Consider the following 18,366-nt stretch of genomic DNA (forward strand, 5'->3'; position numbering starts at 1 on the left):
GGTATGGGATCCCTTGGAAGTGGAGTTATGGACAGTTGTGAGCCACCGTGTGGATGCTGGGAACTGAACCTAGGCTCTCTGCAAGAGCAGCAAGTGCTCTTAACTGCTGAGCATCTCTCCAGGTCTGGGACATGCCTTCTTAAAGTTTTCAGTTTTGCAGTTCTTTTGAAGTCTGATTTTTTGTAAAGAGCGAGTCTCTTTGTAGGTATGGGGATTGGGTCACACCAGAAGAGCTTGGATCCTGACTCTCATGAGCATTCTTACTTCCCTTGGTTGGACTTTAGGACAGTTTGCAGTTCCGAGGTCAATGATGGTTTTGCATGCCGTGCACTAACTTCCCAAGTATTTACTTTGATACCCACCCAACTCGGTTGAAACTATCTGAGTTGAAAATTGCACAGATTTTTTTTTCTCCTGTTTAGATCTTTGACTATCTTGGATCTTTATAGAAGAAAATTGATTTTTCATGTGTGTGAACGTCTGGGTACAGAGCCATACTCAGTGCTGTTTCTTTTGTCTTATTAGTGACAGTTTGAATTTGGACTGGAATGCTGTGGAAACAGCAACAAAGTGATTGTTTCTGAGCTGCCCACCTCTTCACGAAGAGTATGGTCTTTGCACTGAAAGTCTTTTCTAAAAAATCCATTTATTTTTATTTTCTGTGCGTGAATCTTTTGCCTGCAGGTGTGCAGGTGTACCATGTGTATGCAATGCCCACAGATGCCAGAAGACGGCATTAGAGCCCCTGGAACTGGAGTTATGATGGATGGGTGTTAACTGCCATGTGGGTGCTAGGAACCAAATTCAGGCCTCTGCAAGAGCATCCAGTGCTCTTGACCCCTGGCTCATCTGTCCAGCCCCTAACTCTTTTTATGAGCATTTTTTCTATTTCCTAATTAGAAAGCTATACTACTGAGACACATTTTCATAAAAGGACTTTTTGTTTGACTGATGCCATTATATTATCAGCTGTGTTTCTTCAAGATCTCTCTCAGTGCCTCCCTCTCTGTGTGCTAAATGGGGAAGGGGGCTACTCGTTTCAACAGCCAAACACTTGATCTCAAGTCTCCAGACAAGTACATGTATGTTTTTATGTCCTATGTCTGTATTTGGGCCAAGTATAGAAAAGGGGTGTATTACTCACACCCAGGGAATTCATCAGAGAATTTGTGACCTTTTGTGGGATGTATCCTAAGCCCTGGATTTGCTGGTTACAATACTTCTCTGTCTAGGGAGTTGGCTTGGTAGCTCTGTCCTCCAGCCCATCAATGCTGATCATTGCTTGTTTATGTGCCAATCAGTCATGGTGTGTGGGGTGGATTCAGAGCACTGCAAGCATCATTATACACGCGTACACACATTTTCCTTTATTCACTTATCTGGATAATGAACCTCTAGGCTATCGTGAATAGTGCAGCAATATACATAGATGTGACGTATCTGTGACAGATTGTAGAGTGTTTTGGGTGTGTGCGCAGGGGTGATAGAGCTGGGTCCTATAGTAATGCTAATTGTAGTTTTTGAGAAACCGCCATAGTGATTTCTGTAATCACTGTACAAGTTTACATTCCCACCAGCAGTAAGTTTCCAATTTCCTCACATACTCAGAAGCATTTGTTTTTGTTCATTTTCTTTCTTTTTTAATTAAGAATTTTTTCTTAGCATTTAAACTTTCTTTTTGTCTTTTTGGAGACAGGGTCTCTCTGTAGCCCCAGAGAGCTTCATTTTCCTTTTAAACGTTTTTTTAATATTTGAAAATTTTCATGCATTATTTATATAATGTAGTTTGATTTTTTTTGTATTTATTTATTTTCATTATATATGTATGAGTGTTTTGCCTGCATGTTTTTAAGTACACCTGTGTCATGCACTACCATGGAGGTCAGAAGAGGGCATTGAATTCCCTGGAACTGGAGTTACAGACGGCTGTGAGCCACCATGTGGGTGCTAGGAACCAAACCCAACTCCTCTGCAAGAGCAGCCAGTGCTCTTAACTGCTGGACCATCTCTCCGGCCTCTATACAATGTATTTTGATCATGTCCATCCATTACTACCTCCCTCCAATTCCTCCTAGTGCCCCCTCCTACGTCTACCCCCCAACTTCATGGCCTCTATTTTTGTTGTTGTTACCAGTAGCCCCCTAAGTCCAAGATGTATGCACATAGGTGTGGGGCCACCCACCTGGACATGGGAACCTATCAGCAGCTGTATCCCCAAAGGAGAGTGACCCCGCTTCCCCAGCACCCACCAATTGCCAATAGCTACTGCACCAAGGGTGGGGCCCCTGGAGGCCCTCTTTTACCCATATTTGTTTGCCTAGCTTAATCTTGTACAGGTAACCTTTATGCAGGTAACCACAGCCGCTGTGAGTTGATGTGTACAGCAGCCAAGTCATATCCAAAAGTCAGCATTTTACATCTGTCCTCTCAAGTGGATGGCTCTTCTACTCTTTCTGACCCCTCTTTCACTTGATGGTAGCCATTCTGACCAAGATGAGATAGAATCTCAAAGTAGTTTTAATTTGTAGTTCAGGACAGCTAAGGACATTGGAGCTTTTTCAAACATTTATTGGCCATTTGTGTTTCTTCTTTTGAGTATTGTCTATTTAGTTAATTAGACCACTGATTGATTGGAAGACTTTTTTGTTGTTGTTTAAATTTTTCTGTTTTCTATATATGCTAGCTATCACCTCACCCCTGACTGATGTATAGTTGCAAAGATTTTCTCCTACTCTGGGCTGACTCTTCACTGTGATGATTATTCCATTTGATGTGCAGAAGCCTTTAAAGATGGAGACATGGCTCAGTGGTTAAGAGCACTGGCTGCTCTTGCAGAGGACCCAGGTTTGGTTCCCAGCACACACATGGTGACTAACAACCATCTGTAACTCCAGTTCCAGGGCATTTGAGACCCTCTTCTGGCCTCCACAGGCATTGCATGTACGGGTACACTTACATACATGCAGGCCAAACACTCACACATAAATTTTAAAAGCAAATGGAATTTTAGCATCCATATATATGTATATAAATATATATACATATGTATATATTATATATATATATATTTTGTGTGTGTGTGTGTGTGTGTGTGTGTGCGTGTGTACGTGTGAGGTCAACCTCAGGTGTCATTTCTCAGGTACCATTCACCTTATTTTTTTGAGACAGAGTCTCTCATTGGCCTAGAGCTTGCTGATTCCTCTACACTGGCTGACTGGTCAGCCCAGGGATCTTCCTGTGTCTGCCTCCCTGGGGACAAGATTGAACATGTATACCGCCACTCCTGGCTTGTTGTGTGGATTCTGGAAGTTGCACTGGAATGCTCATGCCTTTGCTGCAAGCACTCACCTGAGCCAGCTCCCGGGCCAGCAGTGTTCTGTTTTTCACAATAGCCTCCTCCTATGTGTCACAGAAGAAAGTCACTGGAAACCAACCATCTGTTGCTAAAATAGCTAGACTTTATGTTTGCTTTTCCTTCAGGTTTACTTAAGACCTGGTGCCCAGCTGGCTGGCCCATTGCCTTATCAGAGTGTGTTGGAAGCCCATCCAAATGCGATATTGTGTGACTCAAAGTAGCTAAAATAAAACAGAGTTGATCAAGCAAAGTCTCCTGTTTGTTCAGAAAAGGACAATAAAAGAGGCCGTGGATATTTATTTATCTTTTGACAAATGTATGGCTTGAGAGGCATGCTGTGTTTTTATTCTGTGGACACACCAAATAGCCCTTCTTAGAAATGATCAGGGGGAATTCAAATAGGCAGAAATCCTCTGGTCAGCATAAACTTCAAGCTAGCAATTCTCAAGACAGCACAGATCTTTTTTGTAGTGTCAGCCATGGTCAGGAGCCTGTGTTGTGGCATTTGGAAGAAGAATTAGAGCAGTTAGCTAATTACACACTTGAAAAACGACAAGCCACTTGAACATTCAAAAGTCAGACTTCAATCCAAGAAGAAATTGGTCTAACTTTGAACTCTAAGGTTGTTATTTTATACTGGATTTCAAGCACTTCCTGTTAAACATGAAAAATTTGCTTTATCCTCCCCCTCCCCACTTAACTTTATCTTGGGTATTTTGCTATTCTTAGTGCTTGAAGTGTTCTTGATTTGAAAGGTGGAGGGACTAGGTTATGTATTGATTATATTAACTCAATAAATAGCCTTGCTTTGCCCTCCGTCCCCCCCTCCCCCTTCCCCCCTCCTTCCCTCCCTCTCTCCCTCCTCTCTCTCTTTCTCTCTCTCTCTCTTCCTTTCTTTCTTTTCTTTCTCCCTGTCTCTCTCCTTCTTTCTTTTTGATAGTGTTTCATTGTCTAACCTAGGCTGTCCTGAAATTCTTTATGTAGCCCAGGCTGGCCTTGAATCTATGGTAGCTCTGTTTCAGCCTCCTGAGTGCTGAGATTCCAGGCATGCATCACCACGCCTGGCTGCTGTGTAAAGTTGCAAGTAAACTTTCCTTTCTAATTAGGGACCATCAGTCAAGAAGAAACCTATTGGCCAGGAGCCTCTGAGGTTTCAGGAATCTTTTAAAAATATTTTAATTTTGAGAATTTCATACAAGGCTATTGTATTTGCATATTATTTTCATCCCTCCCAGTTTCCCTTCAACTCTTCCCGTGTCCCCCCAACTCTGTCTCAAGTTCCTGTCCCCTTTGATTATTATTGTTACGTGTGTATGTGTGTGTGTGTGTGTGTGTGTGTGTGTGTTTATAACTGAGTTTATTTAGTGGTGCTCTTGTGTTCCTGCCCATTTGGGATTAGATAACCTCTCAGGGGGCTAGGCTCTGGAGAAAACAGGTTCTTCTTGTCCTTCAGCATCTGTTGATTGCCCATAGTAACCCTTCATCTTGAGGTGGGGCATGGTTAAATTTCCCACATCCACTTTGGTATATCAACTGGCTTTGCGTTAGGCAGATGTTAGATGCTGTGGTGATCTCACTGGGGTGGCTTCCCTGTCATGTCTAGAACGCATTAACCAGCAGCAGGTGCCTCGTCCCTCAGCCTCAGGCTCATACATTCTTTCTGCCCCCTGTCCCAAAGTCACTTGTATGTAAAACTTGGAAACCCAAGGGCTGAGTATGTAGCTCAGTGATAGAGTGCTTGCTTATTCTGTGCAAGGCCCTAGGCTCTCTTTCCAATGCTGCCATTACAAGAACAACAAAAAGAGAGGAAACTTTGAAGCCCTTCTACCAATTGGGAAGAGAGAACCATTCCTTTGCACAGTGAATAGAGGGTCAAACAGCAGCACCTCAGAAGTCCCTGGTTGGTATAAGAACCCATAATTTCTTTTTATTTGTCTTTTTGAGACAGAGTCTCCCTGTAGCCTCAGCTGGCCTGGAACTCACTTCGTAGACCAGGGTGGCTTTGAGCTTACAGAGATCCACCTGCCTCTGCCTCCCGAGTGCTTGGATTACAGGCGTGCACCACCATGCCCGTCTCAAGAACCCATAATTTTAACATTTGGAGAACAAGATTTTTCTAGCTTTGCTATTGATCAAAAAGTTAGTCATGGAAAAGTGGGCCATTGTGTTCAATGAAAGGGTTACAGATTTCATATTTAAAATTTTTATGACATGTATTTATTTGCATATTTGTGTGTGTGTGTGTGTGTGTGTGTGTGTGTGTGTGTGTGTACATGAAATTGGATTCGACCACACACACACATACCTTGGCACAAGTATGGAGGTCAGAGGATAATTAATGGAAGAATGTTCTTCCCTTCTACCATGTGGGACCCAGGGGTCGAATTTAGAACATCCAGCTTGGTTGCAAGCACCCATACCAGCTGAGCTAACTCAGTAGTTGCTTAGATTTTATATATGATCCATTGAACACTGAGTATGGATTTGTATGTGTATGTATGTGTTTGTATTTCTTGTTATTGATTTAGTAAGCTAAATTATTTAACCTATAGAAAAGAGTTTCTAGGTTTAGAGTTTCCTTGAACAACAACTGGCTGTTGGGATCTTCTCTACAATTTTAGTTTTTTAATCTGGGTTCCATGTGCAAGTCAGCAATGCCGTCAGCTCACGTGTCATCTTCTGTGTTTCTTCTCTAGAAGAACTGATTCTTGAATTTAGATGAACTGTTGCTTCTGGGAAATCCGAGGAGAGGGGCAGGAGGCAGAAAGTACTGCTGAGAATGTGCCCAAATATCAGCTGAACCAACTGGAGATGGTTCTTATACGTGAATACCAGGGAAGGAGATAGGAGGTTGCAAAAAAAGAGAGATACCCTGTGACACACAGTCTAGAGATTCTTGACCTCTTGACATCCTCACTAATAGTGTTTTTGACTCAATTGCCTTTGTTGTGAAGAACCAGCTTGCACACTGAAGGATGCTTAGCAGCATCCTGGCCTCTATCAGGTTCTAGTAACAACCCTGCCAACCAGTCCTGACAATCAAAAATGCCTTCAGACATTGGCAAATGTCCCCTGGGGTGTGAGGCACAAAATCACCACCAATTAGGAACCACCAACATTAACCCTTGGGATACAGGTACATGCTAAGTGTGTGATGGGTTCATTCATTTCACATAGGCACATATTTTCATATCAATCCCACGCTGATGGTTGATAATTCTTTCTAATGTACTCTTATTTTTATCCCCAGTTGAGATGAACTTTCTCCCATAGGTTGTCTGGCCCCTGAGGTCACTAGTTCCTAGGTCTTCCCTCAGTTCCAGATTGAAACTTCTGTCCTCTCTTCTACCTGTACCCTGTCCCAGGTACCCTGGCTTCTACCCACAGCATTGCCTGGAATAAACTGGTAGGCTGCTTTTAAGTTGTTTTGCTTCAAAAGCTTCCTCTCCCCCCGCCCCTTTTTTTTTGAAATCATTTTGTTTAAAACCACGGTTGCTCAAAGCTTCTCTCTGATGGTTCAGTCCCTTGTTCCTCGCATGGTGATTAGCATCTCACTTGTTCAAAATGGCCCATCAGCACAAATCCTAGCAACTTAATACTCTGTCACATTTTGGTTCCTTCAATTCTCTTCCAAATTCTCTTTCCATTCATGTATAATTTTATGGCCCAGTGGCTACAGGAAGCTGTAGGTTGCTTTGCAAATCAGTTTTCAAAACCATCTTTTTCTCCAATCTGTAACCTGGGATTCTGACTCCAAATAAACAGTTTTTATTCTTTTTCCATTTTAAAGCCAGGCATAGAAAGAAGATGGGGGTGGGTTGAGGACAGGGGCGATGGGATGGGTTGGTCTCTTTCATGTTGCAGTTTTATGAAGTTTGTCTCTGGTATCAAGTGTTATTAAACATCTTGGTATTCAGAGAACAGAATGACCACTGGACAGCAGTACACAACCACAGACTATTTCTAAGAAGAGTTACTAAGTCGCTGACTGAATATGCTTTTCTCTTTCAACCACTAAGATGTAGGAAACAAGTAATGTTACCGTAGTAACATTACGGTTTATGGTGTCTACATCAAGCAAGTTTGGTCAGGAACACATAAGAGCTCATTGTACATTAAGGGGAGTCACAGACAAAGAGGAGCCCAGGAAAAGCTAGAAGTACCTTATAAGAAACACTTGCTGATTTCTTTTCCAGTGGGGGTGGGCCGGAAAAGACTGTCTTGAAGGAAAGCAGGTATAGGTTTTGAGATGTAACAGCTCCAGGTCAGAAACGGTAATCTGAGTGTCATCGCTGAAGTATTAAAGGAAAAGTAAACACACACCACACACCTACACTTATTCATACTAAGGTAAGCCCAAAGTAGTTAAAACACAATTTATATTTATAGTTTATAATAGAGGAAGGTCAGGATAGGAGGCCTATGTTTTCTGTATATTTAAAAAAATAGTTATGGACAGTCTTGTACTGGTTCTAAAATCCCAGTTTAGTAAAAGATGGTTTTTAGATTTTAATGTGATTTTTTTTTCCTTTAAGCTTGAAGAAAAACTCCAAAGAAAGGCCCACGTATCCAGAGCTTATGGTGAGTACGAACAATGTGGTAATAGGACATGTATTACTAAACTAACAGCTAGTGACGTAACCATGACTGGAATTATGATTAAATAATTTTGGAAGAGTTGATTCATTGAAATATGAGTGATGTGAATTGGACTCAAGAAAGAGGTTAGGGCCCTTCGTCATTATTTTTCCTTTTTAAAATTATTGTTACATTTTATGTGTTTATGTGTGTATGTATGTGGGTGTGTATGCCCAAGCACACATGTGGAGTCAGAAGACAACTTGCAAGGGTCAGTTCTTCTTCCATCTTGTGTGTTCTGGAGATTGAACTCAGGTGATCAGACTTAGCAGCAAGCACCTTTATTTGCTGAGCCATCTCGCTGGCTCTAATCATCCTTTTATAATGCAGGCTTGGAATATGTTACCATTCTTAGTAATGTTTTCCAGGCTGATAAACTTACCATAATGTGGAGTAAAGTATCATAAGTTACTACTATAAATTTAAGGGAAGTGTGATCTTAGAGGCTTTAGTGTCATAAACGTCTAAGGCATGCGGCTGATTGATTTTTTTTTTTATAATGTATTTTGGATACATTAGATGAACCTCCTCTTGCTTGCCTTTTGGTCTTCATTTTGGTAGAAAAAATACAGTGAATCATTATTCGTTTGAGTTAGACTGTTTCTAAATTTATTTTTCTATCAGTGAAAAATGGATAAAAATAAACCCTCAACATTGGGGGTGGAGAGATGGCTCAGCAGTTAAGAATACTAGTTGTTCTTGCAGAAGACCCGATTGGAATCCCAGCACCCACATGGAAGCTAACAACTGTTCATAATTCCAGTTCCAGGGGATCTGATGCCATCTTCTGTCCTCTGCGGGCATTGCATGACACGGTGCACTTACATACATGCAGGCAATACATGGATACACATAAAATAAAAAATAAGTCTTTTAAAAACAAAAAAGTCAACATTGTTGCTTTAAAGTGTCCCTTAAATTGTGGCAATTTGTGTGTGGGTGTAAGTACACCACATGTATACAATGCTCACGGAGGCCAGACGAGGGCATCAGATCCCCTGGGACTGGAGTTACAGATGATTGTTAGCTGGCATGTGGATGCTGGGAACTGAACCTAGGTTCTCTGCAAGAGTAGCCAGTGCTCTTACCCTCCAAGTCATCTCTCTAGCCCCTTATTTTTATTTTTTATGTGTATGAGTGTTTTGCCTGCATGTATGTAAGTATACCACATTTATGTGATGCTTATGGAGGCCAGAAGAGGGCATCAGATCCATTGGAACTGGAGTTAGGCATGGTTGTTAGCTGCCATGTGAGTGCTGGGAACCAAACTTGGGTCCTCTGAAAGAGCAGCCAATGCTCTTAACCACTGAGCTATCTTTCTAGCCCATGGTAATTGGCATTCTAAGCTAATTATGGAGGATTCTTCGGTACAGATGCTCCAACCTGAACTTGGCAATGTTTTGCTCTACCTAAGCTGCTATTGATACATTTTGGAGGGAAATATAAAATTTAGCCTATATGCATATTTGTCACCCTCTCCCGAGATTTGTCTCAATGATCAAGGTTTTGCTTTTAGGGGTAAAAGGGAGTTGCCCTAGTTTCATTTCTGTCACTGTGATAAAATATCCTGACAAAAAGCAATTTGTGGGAGAAAGCAATTTGTGTGTGAGCTCACAGTTCCAAGATATAGACCACCATTGCAAGGAAGTCATCATAGCAGGGGTGTGAGACAGCTGGCCATACACATCCATAGTAGGAGCAGAGAGAGAATCAGTTCACACATGCTCACTTGTGGGCTTGTACCCAGCTGGCTGTCTCCACCATGATACGGTTCAGGACCCCCTGCCTGGGGAATGGTGTCACAGTGGGTGTGGTCTTCCCACATCAACTGACTTATTAAATCAATCCCCCATAGACAGACATGCCCACAGGGCAACCCAATGTAGACAATCTCTCATTGAGACTCTCTTCCCAGGAGATCTAGGTTGGGTCAAGTTAACAATTAAAGCCAGCCATCATCGCAGGAGAGTTATGGTACTGTACAGTTTCAAAAGAGAGATGAACAAGTGCCCAGATCCTTTCTTACTAGCAGCAGACATGGAGTAATTGCTCCTGTCCCATCCTACCCACAACCGCACTGTCTAGACCAGTTGAGTGCATCACTGAAGTGTAGGCTCTCAGACTTCTGAATGGTGTTTCTTACTGAATAGTGTGTTGAGAAGGCTGAGGCATTGGGAAAGTACCATTTGGAAATGTCATCTGCTAGAGTTATAGAAGGGGGTCTGGGGGATGGCTTAGTGGTTCAGAGTGTGTCCTGCTCTTGCAGAAGAGCTAAGTACCTTCCCCAGTACCCACTTTGGGTGACTCAAAACTACATATAACTTCAGGGGATCGTCTGGCCACTGAGGGCATTACACTCATGTACACATACCCACATACAAACACACACATATGCATATAACTAAAAATACAAACATAAACTCTCAAAAAAGGATGACCTGTGTGACAGTCTTAGAGAAGCTCACGATGTGTCATTTCTTATGGATGATTTGGTTTCTTTAAACCTGTCCCATTCTCTAATTAGATCAATTGGAGTCAAGCCATCTCTTTGAGCCTGTTTTCCTCTTTATAATAGCAGTACCTAGTGTTCAACGTGCAGCAACTTTATTCAACCAGGACCTACAGTTGAGGAAGAAAACGAAAAGTTGTGTGATGTTTGAGAAATCTTGACATTCTACATGCTTGGGTTGAATATTTGTTCCTGGACTTTTGTTTTTTACAAAATGACCCGTTAGAGGCCTTTCCAGGTCTGGCTGCCATTTTTTGCATGCTGGGACATAACATTTAAAAGTTAATTTCACACAAAATGTGACAGATTAGCCAGAGTGATTCCCATAGGAGCCCATGCAGCTTGGAATCCTAAAGCCTACCAGTTTTATAACTAATTTCAGATACAAGAATATTTTCTCTATCTTTCCAGCTATTTTAAATGTAGAACATTTTTTCCTTCTGAGCAACCTCTTATCAAAAGTTTCATCAGGAAACATTTTAGAAAAAAAATAACATACATTGGCAGCTGGTGTTGAAGTCTTACCCTCCTGCTACAGCCTAACAAATCCTGTGGAGATTTTTGGTGTGTATGTTAATGTTAAGATCCTGTGAGCACCCCTCCCCGCCCCATGGCATTAGTGTTTGTGGTACTGGAAATGGACTTTCCTTTTAAGACCATAACTATTCCCTGCTTTCTTGTGGAATTGAGGTTTTTTAATGGAAACTCTGAGTCAAAACTCTCTCACCTCAGCATTAGACAACGTGTGCTGGGACACTATTGTTTCAATTTTTAGGAATTTGTGAAGAGGTAGGAAGGGGAAAATGATTGTTTTTCTTCAGATAAAGGATGGTATTATAATCGACGCTCCAACCTAGCCAGATATGTACTGCCCACAGGCATCTCAGGTTTCTCCCAAACCTGTGGTGTGTGTGTGTGTGTGTGTGTGTGTGTGTGTAGTATGTAAAGGACTAGATGCATGGCTGCATGTTTACTTGTGTATATACACATATGGAAGCCAGAGATTGACACTGGGTATCTTCTCGATTGCTTTAGTTACTGCAGCCTTATTCAATACACAAAAGCAAAAAGAGCCATGTGGCTATGTTCTAATAAAACTCCATTTACAAGTCAGACTGGGAATTAGATTTGGCTGGTGGACATAGTTTGATGACCCCTGCCTTAGATGTTTGCCCCTAGAAATGGTAACTAGGTCATTCAGATAATTGCTCAGTGAAGTGATTATGTTCTCCAAATACTTAAAAAAGTTGATCTATTTTTATTTATGTGTATGAGTGTTTTGTGTGCATATATAGAAGTGCATCACATGCATGCAATGCCCTTGGCAACCAGAAGAGAACGTTGGATCCCCTGGAACTGCAGTTACAGACAATTGTTAGCTGCTGTGTGGGTGCTGGGAACCAAACACATATCCTCCGTAAGAACAGCCAGTGCTCTTATTCACCGAATCATCTCCCCAGCCCCTCTCCAAACACCTTAGACGTTCTAGATTTAAGTTCCAGTGTGAAAAAGAGCCTGAACCCACAGAAACCTTGAAGTGTGCACATGCGTTGTTTGGGAGACTTGTTAGTGATCATGGCTTGCCCCTCTGCTTCTGGCCGTTACTCCGTGAATCTCCATGCTCCCTCCCAACATCCTAAATGGTACAGAGTCCTCCCCCCTCGGACTTGGCTCTCCTTTGGGAAACCTACCCCGGGACTGTGGCCTGGGGAGTATTTGTAGTACCCCTCCAGGTTGCTGCCGTTGCTGCTCTAGTCCATTGCTTAGAGAAGACATGGAGTTTCTCACAACCCTCTTTAGCTTCCAAACCTCACCCAAGAAGGCTAGTTATACCATGTTGGCCTGTCTTCTGTCTCTGGTCCTCACAGTATTTTCTCAATCTGGGAATAAACTGGAAGATACCCGAAGAATACTTTGTTTAAGTTAAGGGCTTCAGATCAGGTTATTTAATTCATTCACAGACTTAGGCTCCGTTTACTGAATCACTAGATGCAGCACAGGAGGCAGCCAAGGGCTGGCAGGCATTGGACCCAGTCATCAAGACAATCTGAGGTTTGGCATCTTCTGTTTTGATAGTAAGAAGCTTTTTAAGCACATTAAAAGATCTCTAAATGTCAAGAGGATGTGGGAAAGCTAATAAGTATGATGGTTGAAAAAAGAAAACAAAACCTTGGTAAGTGTGCTGCATAATGGTCAGTAATTGAAAGTGGTATTGGTGTCTGGCAAATGGGAGACTGGAGGATGAGGGACCTTGAATCTAGAACTTCAGATTGGGTGTAAGGCTCTGAGCCAGCACCTAACCCATATCCTCTGATGGGCAAAAGCAGATCTTTCCATTTTTTGAGTCATGATCTTCAACAGTGACCACCTACTTTCTTTTGGGTTTCATTTCTTATTTCCTCCACTGCATTGTTTCCTGAAACTTCCATGGGTGGGCATTTAGTTCCCCACAGAGCTGACTCATCCAGCCCTCTACTGTCGGGTTTCAAGCACGTATAATTAGAAAACCTGTAGCTAGGCAGTATGAAGGTTGTAAACCAAATCCCTTGTCAGGAAAATAGAGTGAGTCCTCTACTATCTGCCTGGGAAAACATACTGAACAGCTCAACTAGTCACTGCAAACAGGAACAGTGGAAATCGGAGATCTGGGTATGGTAGGAGAGGTGGGGTACCTGAAAAGATTGCCTTTTGGGGTTTGGGTTTATTTGCTTGGTTTCTGTTCCCAGCATAAGGACTAGGGAATGTCATCTGATGTATCTCTCTCTAGAGAAGTAAGTCTCTACTGGAACGGCCCAACACTTAACTGTAACCTAACTAAACTATTCAGGAGGATTGTTCTGATACACAGAAAAATGGCTTGCTTGCTTTCCTCGACTTGCTTAGAAATGTGTGACCTCTAGACCAGGCTGGCCTTGAACTCACAGAGATCCGCCTGCCTCTGCTTCCCAAGTGCTGAGACAGGGTTTTCCTGTAGCACCAGATGGCCTGGACTTGCTACATAGACCAGACTGGACTTGAACTCACAGAGACCTGCCTGCCTCTGCTTCCCGAATGCTGGGACTAAAGGCATGTGCCACCAAACCCAACTTTCCTTTAAAAATTTTAATCTCTGAGTTGAATGTTCTCTGACATACCAATAGCTTGGCAGTCTACGCTATTTTGTGACTGGATCAATTCTTCATCAAGACAGACAAAGTATAACTCTCAACCGTGGGTGTGGCTTTAGAAAATGGCTGTTTCAGTTCAAAGTACTTCTCCAAGGTCAAAGGCAAAGTTACCTTTTTTGCTCATTTAGGGTTCAGCAAAGTCGGTACCATGTTCTGCCACTGTTTCCATAAAGTAGGAGTCTATAAGAATTTCTAATTATTTTACTATCATAGCAGTCTAACATGACTTTATAAGGGACAGAGCTGTTTCTAAGTCAGAGCGTTGGATGATCTTTGTCAATCTTTGTATTTTGCTATAATGAACTTATATACATACGTGCATATGTTTTTTAAAGTAATAGGTTCTTTGTATTGGGAGCCTAGAAAAACCAAATGGGAGGCAGCCAAGAGTTATCTTTAAAATACGCACATCGCTAAATGTGCGCTTGATTTTTCAAGGGGTTAGAGGAATCCAACATGTCCCAAAAGGGATGTTGATGTTTATTAAACAAATTGATTAGTTTGCAAATCTTGTCTATTATCAATGTCAAATATTAATACCATCTTTTTCCTTCTCTTCCCCAGCAACATTCATTTTTCACTCTACACGAATCCAAAGCAACAGATGTGGCATCTTTTGTAAAACTGATTCTTGGAGACTAAAAACCAATGGACTTAACTGGCTGAGCCTACTGTGGATTGGTGGGTTTATGGGGTGAAGTGAGTTCACTACCAGCACCAATAGAAAGTCATCTTTGAGATCGCTGAACCCTGTTTCTTCAAGGGTTGTTTTCTCCCTATTTTTTTCTTTTTCCTCTCCTAAGGGGGCCTTGGAATCTCTAGCATAGAATGAACTCTCTAGATGGATGAAATATGATAAAGGCTTAGGACTTGAAAAGGTGATTAAATATTTAATGACATGTCATATGAGTCCTTATGCTTCTCAGATTTCTGGTGTTCTTTACAGAATGAGTGCATTGGCCCTGGCAAAAAGGTGCTACAGTAGTGATGGAATTGTAAAGTAGATTTGTAGTGTATCCCAGTTATTTTAATATTTATGTTTCAGCGCTTGGTTGGAAAGATCCCATTTTATGCAAGAAGGGAGATACAGAAGACAAAGTTGGCAATATTTATAGGGCTTTTATTTTGTAAGTTCAATTGTGTCTGTGGTCCAGAAGAAATTATTTAATATGCATCTTTAAGACTATTATAAAAAATCTCCAAAAAAGAAAAAGGAGCTCTTCTTGTGAAGTGTATGTTACAGTTGTGGTTACCACCACATTCCCAAACTTCGACTCAATCCTGGACAATCGCCACATCTTTAAGTGAAATGTCAAAGTGTCTTGGTCATTTTCTTTCTCCAACTTTGAAAAACATAAAAGTTACTTGTATCACAGCTCAAAGAGTGAAAAACAGTGGTTCTCTTGACATTTGTGGTCTGGAATTAGCAGAAAATGAAATTTGTGGAAAGTGATGTGATCTCTCACTCTGTCTCTATCTCTGTCTCTCTTGCTTGTATGTATATATATATTTGTCAAGTCTTACCAACTGGCTTTTGTGAACACCTATATTTAGTAGGAAGGGCATCTGTCAGTCATGAGGGGAGATAAGGCAAATCAAGGAGAGAAATGGTGCCTTCTGTTTTTTGTCCCTCAGTGGGTATACCCCAGGGACTGCCTTCGTAATTCACGTACAAGCCACTTCGCGTTGTTTGTTTTCATGTTCAACGAAGAAGCCTTATTATTAGTGGAAGGGTCACGGTAGAAGACAGGAAGACAGCATCTCAACGAAATGAAAATCTAATGGGGAAAATTAAATTGCTTCCTAGGAACAGACTATCCAGTTTTACAGGCTCAGGCATCACCACATGTTTTATAGCATCACAGAGTATATAGCTCTGCCTTAAAGTCCTATCAGGTTAACGAAACAACCAAAAGTCATTTCTTGTTGCTGAAGGCAAAGCAGGCTTTCTAGTTTGAGGTTCTTTGGTTCTCTAGGATTAAGGAGTGTTATGATTGGCAGGGGAAAAGGGTGTAGACTGTTACTAAAGAGCTAGGAACCATCACTTTGAGTCAGTGTGTGAATATGGAACCACTATTAGACTTTACAAAGACAGAATACTGATTAAAAGGGAAGAAAGAAAACACAGAGTTTCCTCCTTGCCTGGAGATAACCAGCCTGGGAAGACTGCTTCTTGGATGCCTCTCTTCCTTTCTTTCTGGGTTTGGAAGTGCAGTAGAGAATTTTTCATTAGATTCTTTTGATCTTCATGATTCTTGAGTAGGACACTGGCCTTGAGCATGCATGATGCTCGCACAGTCTCCTTTTTATTCTGCTCTAGGGCTGGGGAGACAGCTCAGTCAGTAAAGCATGAAGACCTGCATTAAGATTCCTAGAACCCACAGATGCCTGGTATTGCGGCACAAGCCTGTAATCCCAGAGATGGTGAGATGGGGGGTGCAGACAGGTAGACCCTGAAAGTTCATAGGTCAGTTAGTCTGGGTCCACATGGCAAACTTCCAAGCCAATGAGAGATCTGCCCCAAACAGAAGGTGGAAGGCACCTGAAGACTAACACCTGAGCTTGCCTCTGACTTCATATGCATGCCTCACTCCTTCCACAGGAACACGTACACACACACACCACACACACACACACACACACACGCAAGCACACTAAAAATAAAAAGATACCTGTTAGATTCTACACAGCTTCCCCTGCTTTGAAGATATACCTGTTTCATTTATTACCAGCCAGAAATGTGGCATTATCCTTGTGATTGTGACCAGTTTCTTACTTACCTTTCCAAATCTGAAAGTTCTTCTCACTGAGACACAAAAGTCTCACCTCTGTTCTTTTTCTGCTTCCCCATCTCATGAAAATAGAAAGTAATGGGAAAAAAGCCTGGGGAATCCTTTTACAACATTTGATGAAAGTTCTAAAGCAAATAGTCTTTTGGGTCTGGGTCACATTGCTTCTACCTGGTTTCCTATTTTGAAATATTCTTAACAGAGAATAGGTTTTCCATTTGTTTGCCTGTGCAGTCTGTGAACCCAGGGCAGGAACTTGCAGAAACAGTCACAGTGGGAAGAGGGGTTAGTTCTCAGTCCTGGTGCCCTTTGGAGTCACCTGGGAGCTTGTGGCTCTGTCAGTGATAAAGTCTTGGCCCCAGAGACTGGAATTTAATTGGTCCCTGTGGAACCCTCATGTGATTCTGAGCACAGCAGGGCTGAGGACACTGGACTAGCATCTTTTAAGCAGAGAACTGATTTAAAATTACTTTTATACATCTTCAGAATAACTAGTGTCTATGAGGAGAAAGAACAAGAACTCTGACTCCCTTTCCAGTGGTACCCGGTTTTTTACTGTCTGGCAAAGCACGTTTCCAGAATATGGATTTAAAAATTGAAATGGTGAAATTGAAATTGAAGTCACTGCATGGTGACTAGGGGTTTTATGCACTGAAGTACAATGGTTTATTGCCTTATGGGTTTAAATGTTCGAACATGGTTTGTTTCTGGAGAAGTGTGTATACATTCTAAACAAGCAACTTCAGAACTAATCAGTGGTTGGAGATGTAGCAATAGTGGCAGAGTGGGGTTTGGTCCCTATCACTGGAAACAAAAATAAATAAAAATTTTAAAAAAATCAAGAATAACAAATTTTATGTAAGTTGGGATTCTCTTGTATATAGGCAGATATACATATGTAGATTATGTGTATATTCAGGGATGATATTCAGAATATTTAATTGTCACCACAGTCTGGATATCAATCCTGTTGTTATCCATCAGTGTGGCTGTGCAGATGCTCATATCTGCATGTGTTTGATTTAGTCCACAGTATGGCTTTTCTTTATATTTATAAAAACCTCTATCTAGACACACATATACACAGACACAGGTATACAAACACACACACACACACACACACACACAATTTCATATGAGAGGTACCAACCCTAAAGGTGTGTGCTTATTTTTAAGAAAAGCCAACCTTCTCACAGGGCATGTGGAACCTTCCAAATGGCTACTTTAAAGGAGGAAGTCTTACATGAATGTACAACCTGATAAAATATCAGATAATCACAACTTTACACATGCAACCCATCTCTTAGCCATGATGGAGGCCTTGATGTGGAGGGTGACTCCCTTATTCTGAAGACTATTTTTGGTCACACTGATAGTGTCAGAATGAACCTCTTCTAAAATGGCATGTGCATGTGTGCATGTGGTCAAGATGGATTGTAGTTTGGGTTCTTGTATATCCTCCAAGCCTAACAAAAGTTTGCACATGCCAAATGTTGCCAATTTTTCTTTGTGGTACCACTGGTTGGTTTTCTTAGTAACCTTTTTTAATGAGACATAGGCCAAAATGCTTAATGGTTAAGCATATCAAATAATTGAGCCCAAAGTGCTTCACAGCAGAAGTTTGAACCATGTCAAACTGATGTCACAGTTTCTGTTGACAATTCATGATATGTTACCATGCCTATGAGTCATCTCAACTCAGGGTTTCTGGTCACCAGGCATATGCTATGTTGAGGTTTGCTCAGCCTGTGGTCAGTGACTTTCTAATTGAATCTTCAGTCATTCAACCCTCCATATTATTTCATCTTTTACCTTGCTATTATTTTGTTTTTTTTTCCTGCTTCTGGCTAATTAACTTTTTAAAAAAGTTCATTTTATGTGTGTGAGTGTTTTGCCTACATGAATGTA

The 18,366-nt window shown here is 41.5% G+C and overlaps 1 protein-coding gene across 5 annotated transcripts in view; it reads left to right on the forward strand.

Moving 5' to 3' along the window:
- Window positions 1-15,074, forward strand: part of Map2k6 (mitogen-activated protein kinase kinase 6) — a 139,194-nt gene extending 124,120 nt beyond the window's left edge. For all 5 annotated transcript variants that reach the window (XM_008843222.2, XM_029568387.1, XM_029568388.1 and 2 more), the window contains 2 exons: window positions 7,891-7,936; window positions 14,234-15,074. In XM_008843222.2, the coding sequence (XP_008841444.1) occupies window positions 7,891-7,936; window positions 14,234-14,311 (124 nt within the window). In that variant the 3' untranslated portion in view covers window positions 14,312-15,074. The remainder of the gene's footprint in view (window positions 1-7,890; window positions 7,937-14,233) is intronic.
- The last annotated feature ends 3,292 nt before the right edge of the window (window positions 15,075-18,366 follow it).

Source organism: Nannospalax galili, unplaced genomic scaffold (genome assembly GCF_000622305.1).
Source record: "Nannospalax galili isolate Female #2095 unplaced genomic scaffold, S.galili_v1.0 scaffold781, whole genome shotgun sequence".
NCBI lineage: Eukaryota > Metazoa > Chordata > Mammalia > Rodentia > Spalacidae > Nannospalax > Nannospalax galili.